At 36.1% G+C, this 14551-nt stretch overlaps 1 protein-coding gene and 1 long non-coding RNA gene across 2 annotated transcripts; both read left to right on the top strand.

Moving 5' to 3' along the window:
- Positions 1-482: 482 nt before the first annotated feature.
- LOC111385031 lies at positions 483-1881 on the top strand. Its single transcript, XR_002701001.1, has 3 exons — positions 483-558; positions 1556-1696; positions 1786-1881. It is a non-coding gene; the product is annotated as an uncharacterized LOC111385031 (long non-coding RNA).
- Positions 1882-2188: 307 nt separating this feature from the next.
- Positions 2189-3443, top strand: LOC111384994. The gene is made up of 4 exons (XM_023009344.1): positions 2189-2997; positions 3062-3152; positions 3248-3408; positions 3440-3443. The coding sequence occupies exons 1-4, from the start codon at positions 2189-2191 to the stop codon at positions 3441-3443; spliced, it is 1065 nt and encodes a 354-aa protein (XP_022865112.1).
- Positions 3444-14551: the final 11108 nt, after the last annotated feature.

Here is a 14551-nt window from a genome sequence, read left to right as displayed (position 1 = left end):
TCGTTGATCGTTTTTATGGTCGTTCTATCCGTTGAAGGACGTGCAGTTCTCTGGACAGATTGTTGATTCTTTATTACTCCCGCTGCTTAAACCAGTCGATGGCGATCAGTTATATTTTGCTATTGGGGACGGGAAGGTATGTAGATTCTCGATCCTTGAATTTGCCCTGATTACGGGCTTGAGATGTACCGGGGAAGAAGAAGCTAGAACCCGTATTATACGAAATAAAAGGTTATTGGATTTATATTTTGGAGGTAAAGGGCCAGTTACACCACCACAGTTAGAGGACGCATTTAGGAAATGCAATCACATGTTAGACAAGTTGAAGTTAGGGTTGGTGTATATACTGGAGAGTATATTGAGGTGTCGATATCGTAGGACGTCGATAGATTTTTTTCATTGGATGTTGTTGATGATATCGATGCTTTCAACAGCTTTCCATGGAGTCAGAGATGTTACACCGATACTCTCCATGTATTTAGAAGGGTACACACTATGCCGAAATCGGAGAGGGGCGATCGCAAATATGATGTATATGGCTTTTGCATGGCTTTGCAGGTAAATATTCAGTGTAACGTAATGCGTGTTGAACTTTTTTATTAAATGTATATGTAAAGTTTTATTTTGTAATTATTGTAGTTGTGGGCATATGAGGCTATCCCTGCTTTGGGTAGCAAATGGACGATCAGAAGGGAGACCAGCTGCCCACGAATGCTTCATTGGCGAGCACATGAAAAGCCATCGGCTAAAGATTTGATAGCTATCCTCAACGATCCTCATGTGAGTATTATATATTTGCAATTTATATTGTACATACATTTACTCGGGTCGATACACGTTCGTTAACACGTTGAAATATGGTATGTCAGCTCGAAGTTCATGCTGAGTTGGTTGTCTCGGTGGAAGAGGAGGATGCAATATATGTACGTGAATTACTTGTTCCACCTACTGAAGACGATCCAGTATTTGAGTCCGTTCCTCTAAACAAATTAACAAATTAATGATTTCTAAATCCAAATTTTTGGCCCAATAATTTGTTTCATTTCTAATTTTTTAATTTTTGGCCCAATTACCCATTTTATTGTTTCATTTCTTAGCCAAACAAATCAAATCCACTAAATAACCCTAAACACCTACAATAAAGTGCATAACGTTGTCTCGACTCTCGCACTCACTCTCGCAGCCTATCTAATATTCCAAAACCTATACAATCGTCGGCCGACACTCTGACCTCCGATCGAAGCCGTGACTTTCCCCGACTGAAGCTTTGATCGTAGCGATCATTTGAACAAGATAGTTTACTAATCTCTGACATTCCAAAACTATTGAATGTATCATTAGTCGTATTTATATAACGTTGTTATAAATGTTAAAAAATTTAATTATAGTACAGAACCGAACCGATCCGAACCGAACCGAATGGAACCGAACCCGAACGGTTCCATAATTATATTTGGACCCGACGGTTCCATTTACTAGATACCCGAAAAGTTTGGTTCGGTTCGGTTCTACAGAGAACCGAACCGAACCGACCCGCGCCCACCCCTAGTTGCAGTTGTGGGCATATGAGGCTATCCCTGCTTTGGGTAGCAAATGGGCGATCAGAAGGGAGACCAGCTGCCCACGAATGCTTCATTGACGAGCACATGAAAAGCCATCGGCTAAAGATTTGACAGTTATCCTCGACGATCCTCAGGTGAGTATTATATATTTGCAGTTTATATTGTACATACATTTACTCGGGTCGATACATGTTCGTTAACACGTTGAAATATGGTATATCAGCTCGAAGTTCATGCTGAGTTGGTTGTCTCGGTGGAAGAGGAGGATGCAATATATGTACGTGAATTACTTGTTCCCCCTACTGAAGACGATCCAGTATTTGAGTCCATTCCGGATAGAAATATAGTACATTTATTTAAGTTCATTATTTATTTTGACTTATAAATTCATGTGTGGATTATTAATATTAATTGTCTTCTCTGTGTAGGAGCGCCATCCGGAACTTCCACTTAGGAGATCTCCTTCGCCTCCACCGATGAGATCTCCGTCACCTCCACCGATGAGATCACCTCTACCGCCATTATCTCATTCTCCGAGGATATCTCCGTCTCCCGTACCCACCCACCTCCCACATGGATCGCCTATACCCAGTCAGACCCGTCATTCAGATGACTTCTTTGCACGCATGACTGGCATTATTAGAGAGGAGCTGGGAACGATGCGACGTAATTTTATGACAAAGGTAGTCGCATTACGAGAGGAGATAGGGGTATTGCGACGGGATTTTACGACAGAGATCGTCGCAGTACGAGAGGAGATAGGGGTGCTGCGACGAGATTTTACGACAGATGTAGTAGCTTTGCGAGATGAGATTGGAATGCTGCGACGAGATATAGGAGACCTTCATACTGAGGTTGCAGCACTTCGAGGCGATGTAGCAGGCGTCCGAGGGAATGTCGGGGAGACTGGTGTCCCTCGAGATTGGTGGGCAACGGCCGGGGGAATCGATGAGTTTTTTGGTTCGGTGCCGGAGGCCGAGAGGGAGGGGGTGGAGGTCGGGCAGGAGGAGCCGGAGGAGGCCGGGATGCCCGGGGTAGAGGTCGGGCCGGAGGTGCCGGAGGAGGCAGAGATAGAGGGGGTGGAGGGAGGGACAGGGGTGGTCGAGGAGGTAGCGGAGGGGACATCAGAGGTGGTAGTAGAGGGGGATGATCAGGTTGCGGAGGATGAGAGGATGCCGGAGATGACGGATGACGAGGTAGTATTCGTGTCCGAGGGGGCGACGGAGGTCCCGAAGGGTAAGAAGCGTGCTGCTGACGCGCCAAAGCTGATGGTCGGTAAGAGATCAAGATTGCCGCCACAGTATGTCGTTTCTCCCTACACGGTCGAGGCGAAGAGAAGGGGATTTGTGGATGGGGCGTACCCCAATCTTTTTCGCGACGTCGACCCAGTCAGACAGAAGGCGTTCGATGATTGGTTCAAATCCCTTAAGTCCGAGTAAGTATTTTATGATGTTGCTACTATTTTTTTGTATCTTTGGTAACTGTTTTTCATTTTTCAGAGATAGTTATACCATCGGCTGTATGACCGTGCCAAATGCTAAAAAGTGGTTTGAAGATGTATTGACGACCTCAGCTTGGCTCGCTGATGATGTAAGTTTTTTAAGTTTCCGTTTATTATATTTATACAAGTTGTTGGTTCATTTACTTAAATGACTATCTTTTTTGTTGGTGTTTTTTTGTTTCAGCATGTCGACTTGGCTATGGAATTGTTACGCGATCGGGCGCGGAGATACCCGAGATCTTATGACAGTCTTACTCGAGTTATCTTGAGCGCTGAGTTCGTTCGTGTCGTAGATATTGAGCATCAGGAGCTCCTAAGCAAGGGGAATGATTATGTTCTGTCTGAGTACATGCTGGAGTGGGTGATTGGACTACAGTTGAGGTGCGGAAAGCGGTGGACGGATTGTACACATATGTACATTCGCGAACTCACACTGTTTTTCGGTGGAGATCGTATTTGCTGATTCCACCATATATGTGTACGACTCTGATCATAGCTGTCTGACACAAAGTCAACTGGAGCAAATACTGGAGCCATTGGCTGTGATCGTGCCCATGATGGCTAGTCATGCGATGATTCGAGTAAATGATAGATTAGCCATTGTGCGGAACACGACGACGGCAAGATAAGAAAGATCGTAAGGATTTACAACTTTTAAATTTTCAGATTTAATTTTCAATTATATGTTATGGAACTAATATCTTCTACTTCGATTGCAGGGGTGACTGTGGCTTATTTGCAATCAAGTACATAGAGTTCTTGAGCATTGGTCGCAATGTTGATACAATAAATCAGTCTTGGATTGATATGTGGAGGCATAAATTAGCTTGCGACTTGTATGAATATAACTGTGATCCTTAGTACATTGTAAATTATTTTATTAAAATGTAAATGTTGTTTACTTCAGTAGGATTCGTGTTGTACTGAAAGAAATAAATAATCGAAATAGAGTATATTGTATGATATTATTTTGAAAATTTAAATGATAATCGGGAATTAAATGGACTAAATCGGATGCAATTGGAAAAAAAATGACCGATTCATGTAATATTTGGTTCGAAAAAAGCTTTAAAAATTTTGGGGACCTAATTGCAACTTTTTAATAGTTGATTCGAAACATAAAACGATAATCGAGAATTAAGATAATTAATTAAAGAAATAGTGAAACGAAAAATGAAATAAATATTATTATTTTTATTCAAATAAATAATCGAAATAAATAATATACATAATTAACGAAATATTTAACGAATAAATTAAAAAACAATATTTTTTTTTTACCTTAAACAATTAAGATAATTACTTAAAGAAATAGTAAAAGGAAAAATCGAATAAATATTATTCAAATAAACAATCGAAATAGAGTAATTAAATATGAAATAAATAATATACATAATTAACGAAATATGTAACGAATAAATTAAATTGAATAATATTTTTTTTCTTAAACAATTAAGATAATTACTTAAAGAAATAGTAAAAGGAAAAATCGAATAAATATTATTCAAATAAATAATCGAAATAGAGTAATTAAATATGAAATAAATAATATACATAATTAACGAAATATGTAACGAATAAATTAAATTGAATAATATTTTTTTTACTTAACCAATTAAAATAATTACTTAAAGAAATAGTAAAAGGAAAAATCGAATAAATATTATTCAAATAAACAATGGAAAGAGAGTAATTAAATATGAAATAAATAATATACATAATTAACGAAATATGTAACGAATAAATTAAATTGAATAATATTTTTTTTATTTAAACAATTAAAATAATTACTTAAAGAAATAGTAAAAGGAAAAATCGAATAAATATTATTGAAATAAATAATCGAAATAGAGTAATTAAATATGAAATAAATAATATACATAATTAACGAAATATGTAACGAATAAATTAAATTGAATAATATTTTTTTTACTTAACCAATTAAACGAAATTGATCTAGTGGTTCCACAAATAGAGCTTTTGCCACTTCCAGAGTTTTGAATAGTCGATCTTCCTGTGCCGGAGCTAGCACACTCGTGCAATTTTGGGATTCTTCACGTCGGTCATAAAACCACTGTTGCAACTTGCTGCGAATATGTTCAATCATTGCGAGAATCGGTAACTCTCGATCCTTCTTGAATAATGCATTCAGCGACTCTGCATTATTCTACGTCATCATGTTGTATCGACGTCCTGGAAAATGTGACCGTGCCCAATGTTCGACGCCCATTTCTGATAGATATTCCCATGCACTTTCTGATTTATGTTCTATTTCGCCCATGAACTTTGTAAACTCTTCAAAGCTGTAAGCTTCTGCAGCTCTCCTAAACAATGCAACGACGCCACTGCCCCGGTACCTAGTCTTCAGATTGCCCTGAATGTGGTACATGCAATAACCATGATGTGCTTCTGGAAAAACTTCGGCTATACCATTTATTATTGACTGCCCACGGTCAGTCACAAATGCAAGGTTTTCAATATTCCCAATTACTTCTCTCAACTTCGTGAAGAACCAACGCATTGCTAGATCATTCTCTCCATCGACAATGTCAAATGCAAGAGGGTAAATTTGGATATTAGCATCTTGACAAGTAGCAATAATCAACTTTCCTTCATATCTAGCTCTTAGGGTTGTACCATCAACTAGAATTAGAGGTCGCATAGCATTTCGAAAACCTCTAATGCTTTGTCCAAGAGCCATAAAAAAATACTTGAAGCGATTTTGCCCATCGGTTTCAATAAAAAACGTCGAGTCAGAATTAGTTCTCACCATGTTGTGGCAATACCTGGCCAATTTGGCATAACTCTCCTCTGTCGAACCCATTAAATCTTCCAATGCACATTCTTTAGCCTTCCAGGCCTTCTAGTAACTCATAACCACCCCATACTCTCGACGGATGTCGTTGATGATATCTGTAGGTCTGTAAATCGTCCGTGGATCCTGAAACTTGTGCATTATCTGTCGACCAATAAACCATGATCGAGCTTGCCTGTGATCATTTTGACGAATACCCACTTCACAAGTATGTTCCCGCGCATACTTACGAACAACAAAGAACTTATTTGTGTCCATCTTTGTCGCACTCAAGCGCCAACTGCAATTGTTGTCCACACAAATAATTGTGTATGTAGACTTATTTGATTTTTTTACCTTAAACTCAAAATTATGTTTCATTGCAATTCGGTGCGCGGCTTCTTGCAAATCTCTTTTCGTGTCAAACAATTGATCAACATGTAAATCTTCATCATCAGGAACTACACGCGAACAATTAGAAAACTGTGTACTCGGCCCAGCATGTGAGCTCCCACCAGACTCATGTCTCTGTCTGGATAAAGCAATCAAATCCTGATTTGTAAATGGCCTTTCATCCTCGTTGTCTTGAACTTCCTCGTAAATCCTTCGTGTAACGGTGACATCATGGTGAGTAGCAACTGCCTCAGGAATAACCACATCATCCTCCTGAGCAATCTCAACAGTATCCCAAAAATCATTCTCATTACGATCCTCTCCATCAAAAACTTCGTGTTCACCCTCGATGACATTTTTCTTCAACAAACTTATGCAAATAGAAGTCGTCTTTCGACCTTGGTTCAATTGAATTAGATGCTTTATTTGCGCTTCAGAAGTAACTTTCAAAGGTGGAATCGAAATTGTTAAATGCTTTTGAAATAAAAATCCCAATTCCATATCGTACTAAGAGGAATCGACGTTAAGCATGTTTTGTATTTCACTGTACATTTCTGTAAACGAAGTATTTTTTGTTGTCGAAATAGCAGCAACCCCTTCTCCTTCACTCGTCCATTTCTATTCCCATTGACCATTTTCTTTCCTTTGAAATTCGTCGAAATAACAGATTGGGACACACGCTTTTGCCATATCTGCATTACGAATTAAAAATATCAGAACAAATTATCAGAAATAAAATTATCAGAATCGAGGGGCGGGGAAGTCTGCAAACGGACGGTCGGGACGGTCCGGACCGTCTGTAACGGACGGTCCGGATGGTCCGGACCGTCGTTAAATCCGGCGTTCCGGCGTCTAATCGGTGCCGACCTGAACTTTGGCTCTAATATTATTTTTTCTACCATTTAAAAAAAATATACGACTTCAATAAAAATAAAATTAAATATTACGAAAAGATACTTACCGAATTGAAGTGCTGAAATTTAACTAAATTTTTCTGTTGAGGTTGATAACTGATAAATTTATGAAATTTTGAGGTTGAAGTGGATGAAAAATGAAAGAGTTTTTATCGTGTTAGAGTAAACTGATGAAAAGACTGACTTCATTTTCAAATTTCAATTGAGACTTGTTTGGATTTTTATTTGTAACTTAAGGATATTTTTGTCTTTTTACCATATTTCTATTTTTGTAATTATATAACTCATTTAAGGGCGTTTTTGTCTTTTACACAAGAAATGGCTATTGTGGTGAATGTTAGATTTTTATGGTTAAAATGGAAAATGGTTGATTTGACAAAGTCAAACTTAAAAGTACCCCCAAAAAAATTGTTTGTTGCACGTATTCAGTGCGAGTTCATCACGTGAACTGCACGACTTAGTTGCTGTCGTCAATCAAGACACATATAACTAATTGGTTTTAAAAAATAAATAAATATATATATTATTTAGCTCTGATTCAAACTGTAATTACTTGTTAATTTTATAGTACAAAGATTAATGCTTGCACGTGAGGTAATTTAGTAGAAATCATAATATTAGTTAAGCATCTTTCTTCTTCAACAAAAATAAAAAATAAGGCTTCTTTGGAATATAAACTGACAAATAATACTCTACTACAATATTATTGCAAATCGTCACATAAATATAGCACATGGATTGCACGTTCTAATTGATCGTATGAAATGCATTAATGCAATCCTCTAGTTTTATTTTTTAGGCAAACCACAACCATTACAGAAAATAAGGTCTTTGAATAGCAGTTTTACTTAATGAAGGATAACATCACTTACCAAGCGTTTACTTACCTAATACCTATAAGAGTTATATTTAACGTGGAATTCTGACTAGAATCCATGTTTTCTTCCACATACAATCACATGGATCTCAAAATCAAGGATACGACTTTCTTCTCCTAGCGACAATAGAGTATATTAAGAACCACGCATTTACAAAGGCTTACATGTAAATGTTTAAAAATCACACAAAACATTATTTAAATTAGATTAACTATCTATTAATGTCCTTGGCTGCACATTGACAGGAGAACCGAGCTGAATAAAATTGTGTCATTGTTCTCTTTTGCAACAGTCGCCACAAATTTTATTGATTATCCTTCATTTAGAAACTTGCAAGACTCAATAATTTAATTGAGTTCAATATTTTGAACTTGGTTGAACTGTGATTTGCTATTAGATCCCTAAATATGAGAAGCTTGTCAATCATCCTTTTTCCAGACCAAACACTAAAATCGAGCATAAGTTCTTTAAATATGCTATCATCTTCAGTGATAAGTGTTCGAACAGAGATTTTATCATTTCAACCTTCAGTGATTGAGCGTGCACAAAACCTCTACAATGAGTATCAATGGCCGTTGCCTTGAACTAACAACGGCAGCATTTGACGGGATATCAGATTCACCCAAGGACTCGTGTGTAACATCCATTCCAAGAACTATGGGGGAATTTTCGATATCATGAGCAGAGAAGATTTCTAAATGGCAAAAATAGAATTTAATCCACCAAGCTACGCATTTATATTTAATAGGACATTCGTGATAATTAACCCTAGTTGGAGCCAAGCACTGAGCAACTGCACCAAAATCAGCCAAGTTTTTCAGCTTTCAAGGACCATAAATGCCACAGTATTTCCTAAGCAAACAAAGAAGGAACTTTGGTGGCCCAGAAATTTTTTCCATAATATCGCCAAGTATCCTCTTGATCCAAACAAGATGTGGAGCTTGTCTATCTTGTGGGATGTCTTCAAAGACTTCCAATAGAGCTTCAACATAAACTTCTTTTATTTCCCTAACTTTTATCAAACTCTAACGAGGCCGCGTACATCACAAAAATTATATTATGTTATTAGACAGGTACCTTTGTAATCATTTGGAAAAGATTTTCAAGTATAAGTAACTAAAACTGAATTGTATATTGCACCCATTCAGTACGAACGAGTTTATCACATGTACTGCATGCACTAATCATTATCATCAGTCCAGACATTCGTAACTAATTAACTGTATTGTTCTTTTTAGAATGCATCCTGAGTTTCTTAATATTCCATTATTAGATAAGAATTTTGATTAAGTTCGATGTTCACAGCTTGGTTGAACTGTGACTCACTAACACCTTCCCTAAATTTGATAATCTTGTCAAATTTCCCATTACCATAGCTAACATAAAAATCAAGTATAAGTTCTTTAAATATGTCGTTATCTTCATTGTCAGACATGCGTTTGATCATTTCAACCTTCGGAGATTGAGTACACACAAATGCTCTACAATGAATTATCAATGGCAATTGCCTTGAACTGACAACCACGGAAATTGATAGGATAGCAGACTGGCCAGAGACCCATGTGAAACATCCATTCCAAGAATTATGGTGGGATTCTCAATAGCTAACATAGAAGTTCATCCAAAGAGATCGCATTGATATTTAATAGGACATTAGTAATCATTAACTCTAGTTGAAGCCAGGCACCGAGCAACTGCACCAAAATCATCCAGATTTTCTCTTCCAAGGACCAAAAATGTCACAGTTTTTTCCACTCAGGTTCCTGCAGCCCAGAAAGTTTTGCCTGAATATCTTCAAACATCTTCTCGACATGAACATGAGGTGGAGATCATCTATATTGTGGGTCCTCTGCAAAGACAGCCAATAGAGCTTCAACATAAACTTCTTTCATTTCTCCAGCTTTTATCAAATAGTGATGTGAGGTGGATTACTCCATCCACATGTTACAAATTAATTGGTCTAGAGAAATTGAAGGGGATTGTGCTAGTTTAGAAGTACTTTGGACCATAAATTAAATCCAATGGTTGTATTTAGTTTTGTAGTCAATTCTCCTTTGCTAGTCATGTCACATTTACTCGTGATCATTGTACAATATTTGAATTTTAATTCTAATGGTTTTGGCTCTATAATTACAAGACTTCTTTATCTATTTCATTTGGACTTGGCAAAACAGAAGAGAGAAAGTGTAGAGAGGTAACCAAGTGGGAAAAGTTCATATCTCCAACGAAATTCTTGGTGGCTTCCGGCTAATCCTTTTCTTAGTATATCCATTGTCATTCCTGTGGACAATGATGAATGATCCGATGTGACACAAATCTAAGCTTGATATCATAGGACAATCCATTCGTGGTGTTGATGAAGCTTTGGGTTGATTGATTCAGTTTTTACACTTCGAGAGTTTATACTTCTGCATTGTAGTTGTAATAATAATTTATAGATTACATTTTAAACTCTACAAGTGACAAGGCCGTCACAAAAATTATATTTCGTTATCAGACAACTACCTATGTAATCATTTGGATAAGATTTTTAAGTATAAGAAACTAAAAGAGAATTGTGTGTTGCATGCATTTAGTACAAGTTCATCGAGTGAACTGCACCATCAGTCGCTGTCATCAATCTAGACATTCATAACTAATTAACTATATTCAGTACAGGAAAAAAAATGGCTTAGTAACGACATTCATTCATTGCATAATAGGGGTTTATAGCAATAGTTAGTTAATGTCTAGTGTCAAAGATAAACTCAAATGAGATTGGACTACGATATTTCTATGTGTGTTGCTAATGTAACCTTTCGCAACGTTAGCCGCCTTTTGCAAAAATAATTTATATATTTCATATATTTAACAATGAGCAATGACCATTGCTGAAAAAAGTTAATATGTGATATATTTTGCAATATTCATTGCCCATTGTTAAAACCTCCTCATTTCGCAATGGGCTACGAATGTTGTTAAAAGTTTATGAACTTTGTAGCTTTAACAATGGACAGTGACCATTGTTGAAAAAAATTAATATGTGATACATTTTGCAAAATCCATTACCTGCTGTTAAAATTTCCTCCTTTTGCAACAAGGTAGGAAAAGTTGTTCAAAGTTAATATACTTTGTAGCTTTAACAATAGGCAGTGACGTTGTTGAAAAATGTTATATGTGAAATATTTTGCAATGTTTTACCCATTATTAAAATCTCCTCCTTATGCAACGGGCAGCGATGAAAGTGAAAGCCCATTACAATAAAGAATCCAACTCAAATTTAGCCCCCATTTGGGCTCCATTTAAAAAAAAAAAATCATTTCTTTCAAAACTTATTTTCAACCATACAGTCTTCCACAAAATAATGTTACACAAACTTAAAATAAGGTTGCACATAAACCTTGCTAGGAACTCGTCTGTATTGTAGGTTCTCTTCAAGAACGCCCAATGGAGCCTCAATATAAGCTTCTTTCATTTCTCACAAGGCGACGTATGTCACAAAAATTATATTATGTTATTATACAAGTATTTTTGCAATCATTTAGAAAAGCTTTTCAAGTATAACCAACTAGAACTGAATTGTACATTGTGCGCATTTAATACGAGTTCATCACATGAACTAATCGTTGTCATCACTCTAGACAGTCATAGCAACAGCTAAGCCTTCAAAATCACGCTTGACATTAATTAAGTAATCCACTATTGAATAAGTAAATGAAATGTAATTAACAGAAGAAATAATAACATTTACAAACAATTAGAAAATGTGCACCAGAATTTAAAATTGCTGTAAGATTTGAAAAAGTATACTCTGTTATTCGACAAGTATCCTGGTAAAAAAGTCTGGAAAGTACTTTCTATTGTTTAAACCACTAAAAGTGAACTAGTTAACTATTAGTGAATGAACATTTGTTGCCATAATATAATTTGAAATTGAGATTAAAAATAAGATTTTATTTCCTTATGTGTATTAAGTGTTTGTATTTTTAGCATTTAAATCATTTAATGTTCATGTTGGAAGTGTGCAATGTCCTCAAGGACAATCTCGACCTTCTGAAAATTTCAGAATTGATTAATTTGAAGCCCAGTTGACAACATATGTGAGGTGTGGGAGGTGGAGTCTATGGAACTTCCAGTTAGCCTGAAGAATTAATGATTTAAAAAACAATTATGGTTCCTTTGTATCACCATGAGTTAGTGCATTAATAATTGAATGCTTCTCATTCTTCAAAGATCACGTAATTTGATAATGTTAACAAATCTAATTGCACGCTAACACCACTTGTTAGAGAATAACGAGATTATATGACAAAATATGAAGTAAAAATTGCAACACAAGAAGAACACGAGAAATTGGTAGAGGAAATGACAATTCATTCTAATATGGAGAAAGAATACAAATGTATTGTATTTACAATATTGTCTAATTTATTCTAACTATGAAGAAGAGTCAACTATACGCAAGAGTACATCTCAGACCCTAATAAGAGTTCTAAAGGTAGAAATAACATCAAAAAGTGCATGAAATAAATAAAAAAATCTTGGGCCAGACAAGCATGCATGATGGCGAGCGACAGGCTTAAGGTAAGCTAGCAGCAGTCACGCCGCTCACGCGCTTGGTGGGCGTTGGGCAAGCTGCAGCTCTCTACTGAAAAATCTATCCCACTGCTAGAGCGGTAATTTAGCGGCCAGCTAGCGACAATATAACATCTTTTCCTCCTTGTCCATATTTTAACCTCCTCAGAGCTCAATTCAACAAATCTACAAATACTTAATGGAATTTGGGTCAAACTTTAACAAATCACTAAATTCAAATGCATTGAACAAACTTCAAAATTCTTTACTTGAGACAGATCCACTATGAGGCAAAAATTGAACTCTTCAACAAGAATATCGACGGAACTCTCCAACGAACAAAATTCTCCACCGCATCCATAAATGGAATAAAACAAGAACTGATCAATAGAGTTACCTTGTGTTCTTAAAATTTGCTCGAATTATAAACACGAGCAAAAAAGTCATAAAATAAATCAACAATCACCAAACAAGGCAAAATTATGCACTGAAACAGAATCAACACCACAAAATGCTTTTATAGAAGGTTCTTCACTAGACTCAAAACCTTCAATCACACTTAAAGCATACGTAACTAACTCAACTTCCTCATACCTATGTTGAGGCCTAATATTTCTTTTGGGTCTGTCTCTAACAATTGAAAACGATGGCCCTGTTGGTGGTGGTAGCAAAGCGGCATTATCCATAACCTCTAAATTTGACTGAAATGTATTCTTCAATATGGACTCCGAATCAAACTCCAATAGTACTATATCAAACTGAATATCCACTAAAGTACTAAACATCTGTTGATTGATCTTCAAAATCACACTAGACATTATATATTCAAGTACTCCACTATTGAATAAATAATAAAATCAATTTACTGAACAAAATATTAACATTTCCCATTAATTAGAAAATGGGTACCAGAATATATAATTTCTGTAAGATTTAAAAAATTATATTTCATTAATAGACAAGTACCTTTGTAATAAAATTTGGAAAATTTTTTATTTTTTTTATTTTTATTTTTGTATAAACCACTAAAAGTGAATTGCATGTTGCACGCATCGCATACGAGTTCACAATGTGAACTACGCGATCTAATTTTTGTCATCACTCTAGACACACAACTAATTAACTAAATAACTATATTCTTCTTTTGTGATTGAACATTTGTTACCTTAATATAATTTGAATTTGATATGGAAATAAGATTTTAATTCCTCATGCCATTTAATGTTCATGGTAGAAGTGCGCAATGACCTTAATGACAATCTCAACCTTCTGATATTTTCAGAATTGATTAATTTGAAGCCCAATTGCCAATTTTCATTGGGATCGTGCGCCGGAGTTAGCGGAACATCCATTTAGCTTGAAGTGTCAGATATTTGAAAAACAATTATCCTTCGTCCATATCATTTGAACAGCCTGATTTAGCGCATTAGTCATTGAACGCTTCTCATTCTTCGAAAATCAGATAATTTGATAATTATGTCACTAAGGGTCACTTTGCTACCATTGGTGGGACCATGATGAGTACATGTTCGAGCACCACTACATCCCCATTCGAAGAGCAAGGGCAGACAGTCAATTATCCATTCTGGTCCTTTTGTTCTTTCGCTAAATTTATCTACATTGAGAGCTCTAAGAGATGTTTTGGCAAGCAAAACTCTTATGGGTCTACCGTGCCTCCTCTTCCAAACCTGTGACTGGTGGCATCAATTTTACAACTTGTGTTTCCTCCAGTAGCTTTTCATCCTCGTTCTTATCCAAAGAGAACATAGGTAATTTAAGTTGTAATATTAGATAAGCATCTTTGTGCTTCAACATAAATAAATAAATAGATAAAGGTATCTTTGGAATATAACTTAGAAATAATATCTATGATAGTAATATTGCGCGCGCGCATCATGCAAATTCAGCACATGGATTGCACAACCCAATTGAACATTTGAAATGCATTAAAGTAA

The sequence above is a fragment of the Olea europaea genome, unplaced genomic scaffold, assembly GCF_002742605.1.
Source record: "Olea europaea var. sylvestris unplaced genomic scaffold, O_europaea_v1 scaffold307, whole genome shotgun sequence".
NCBI lineage: Eukaryota > Viridiplantae > Streptophyta > Magnoliopsida > Lamiales > Oleaceae > Olea > Olea europaea.
This window is presented reverse-complemented; position numbering and strand designations above follow the sequence as displayed.

Coding starts and splice junctions, on each gene's coding strand:
- LOC111384994 (XM_023009344.1), top strand. CDS start 2,189: ATGACTGGCATTATTAGAGAGGAGCTGGGAACGATGCGACGTAATTTT. Junction 2,998..3,061: donor TTCAAATCCCTTAAGTCCGA/GTAAGTATTTTA, acceptor TTCATTTTTCAG/AGATAGTTATACCATCGGCT. Junction 3,153..3,247: donor CAGCTTGGCTCGCTGATGAT/GTAAGTTTTTTA, acceptor TTTTTGTTTCAG/CATGTCGACTTGGCTATGGA.